At 62.5% G+C, this 1,866-nt stretch overlaps 1 protein-coding gene across 2 annotated transcripts in view; it reads right to left on the reverse strand.

Moving 5' to 3' along the window:
- The window catches only part of DYRK3 (dual specificity tyrosine phosphorylation regulated kinase 3), a 22,515-nt gene extending 22,052 nt beyond the window's left edge, over nucleotides 1-463 (reverse strand). Inside the window, exon 1 of one of the 2 annotated variants that reach the window (XM_019546519.1) lies at nucleotides 353-463. In XM_019546519.1, the coding sequence (XP_019402064.1) occupies nucleotides 353-395 (43 nt within the window). In that variant the 5' untranslated portion in view covers nucleotides 396-463. The remainder of the gene's footprint in view (nucleotides 1-352) is intronic. The other variant, XM_019546521.1, reaches the window with a different exon arrangement.
- Between the last annotated feature and the right edge of the window lie 1,403 nt (nucleotides 464-1,866).

Genomic DNA, 1,866 nt, shown 5'->3' on the forward strand with positions numbered 1-1,866 from the left:
GCCAGCAACCCCGGGCAGAAGAAGACATTATTTTTTAAAATCCCCGATTCAAGGCCCCAGACGCGCCGGGTGCCCTCGCCCCCTGCCCAGGACACGCTGGTCCCGTCGCCCACCCCGTCTCCCACAGCGCCCCAAGGGGGTCTCGCATCCTCCAGCGCCGTCCCGGCTGGGCCGGGGCCCCCCTCCCCCGCGAGAAACCCTCGCGTGGCATCGGGACCGCCGGAGCCGGGGATCGCGGCGGCTCCGGCCCTTCTGGGCCGCGTCCTGGTCCCTCGGCGGTGCTTTTCGAGGGGGGAGCGGATCCCAAGGGGAAAGGGCGCAGCTGGAAGCAGGGCCCCGAGCATCGCGGTACCTGCGGCCAGCGGCCCCTCCGCCTTCCTGCTCAGCAGCATCATGGCCGGGGGCGCTCGGCCGGCACCCCGGCCGCCCCATCCCCTGCGCCCGCCCGCCCGCCGCACGTTGCCGGGGAACGCGCTCCCCGCCCGGGCAGGCGGCGTCTGCGCCCGGCGCGAGCCGGCGGGGGAAGGAGGCGAAGGGGGAGGAGAGAGAGCGGCTGCTTCCCTTCCCTTCCCCGCCCCGAGCCGGCCTCCTCCCGCAGCATCCCGCAGGCGGGACCCTGCTGCGGGCAGGGCCTGCGCGGCGCGGCCTGGAAGTGCCCCCCACACAGGCCTCGGGCCTGGCCCGGCGCGGACCGGCCACCGGGCCAGGAGCGGCGGCCAACGTCCTGCTTCCACGCGCCTTGTCAGCAGGCGCTCGAGAGAGAGGAGAGGCCGTCCCTTCCCATCCTTCCTGACGCCAGCCGGGGCATCATTTAGTCCGAACGATGACAGGACTCGTGCGCCAGCGTCTCTGGGTTATTTGTGCCCCAGCTGTTGTAACGGCACCCCCGCGCCCTCTTGGATCTGCCCCGGTGTATTGACATCCGAAGTGCAGAGGAAGGCTGGGTGCTAGGGGAGAGCAGAGTTCAGATTGCGGATGGAGAGAGAAAACCCTGGGCTGGGTGTATCCCAGCTGCGCTCTGCCCGCCACGATGCAGGAGTGCAGCGGTTTTCACCCCGGTTGGACTCTAGCCCCCCTCTGGGAAAACGTCTGCTCTTAGTTTCTACCAATCTTTTTCAAAATAATAGAGCAATCCTTCTGCTGCAACGGGCTCACAAAGACCAGGCCCGGTCAGAATGGTTTTGATACTCTGGGTTCCTGTCCGAAAGGGAATCACGTTCGCACTCCTACCGGTGCTAACCTAGCTGCGCCACATCACCCCGAAAGGATTTTGCAGCACCTGGTTGAAAAGCACTGCTGTCTTACTGCACACAGCCGGGCTGGAAAGGCGGCAATTTGCCCGGTACGTGCACTTAAGGGAGCTCAGCAGAAACAGTGCTCATGAACTACAAGCGCTGCCTTCCCTAGGCCTTGTCCCATTTCATTTAGGCGCCGTTTCTTGTCCTTATCGTTCCAGTGGAGGCTTTGAGATTGAGACGGCCAAGTCAGTTCAGGGCTGCTGCTTCAGAAACCCTGAAGTGGAGGGCTCAGGAGTCAATCTCACCTCCAAGTAGTAGTTACTATACCAAGTAAGACAGCAAGGCAAGGCGTTCCTACGCCCATAGCTATTCATGCACTTAATTGACACACTGGCAAAATGCTGAGGGTGTGGGCCGGGATTGTGCTGCTATGACTGGACTTGTGCTGGAGTGATTTATTCTAACCCCTCCCCTATCCCAGCCAAATCTAGTACAGTGGCAAATGTGTAGGTTTGCCAGCCTGCCTGTGTCGGTGCTAGCTACAGGTACACTTGCAAGTACAACTATGGCAGAGAGCGATCGTATCTCAGTACCCTTCTAACCACCATCATTATGGCAGCAAAGCTTG

This window comes from Crocodylus porosus, unplaced genomic scaffold, assembly GCF_001723895.1.
Source record: "Crocodylus porosus isolate Cpor-Errol unplaced genomic scaffold, CroPor_comp1, whole genome shotgun sequence".
Taxonomy (NCBI): Eukaryota; Metazoa; Chordata; order Crocodylia; family Crocodylidae; genus Crocodylus; species Crocodylus porosus.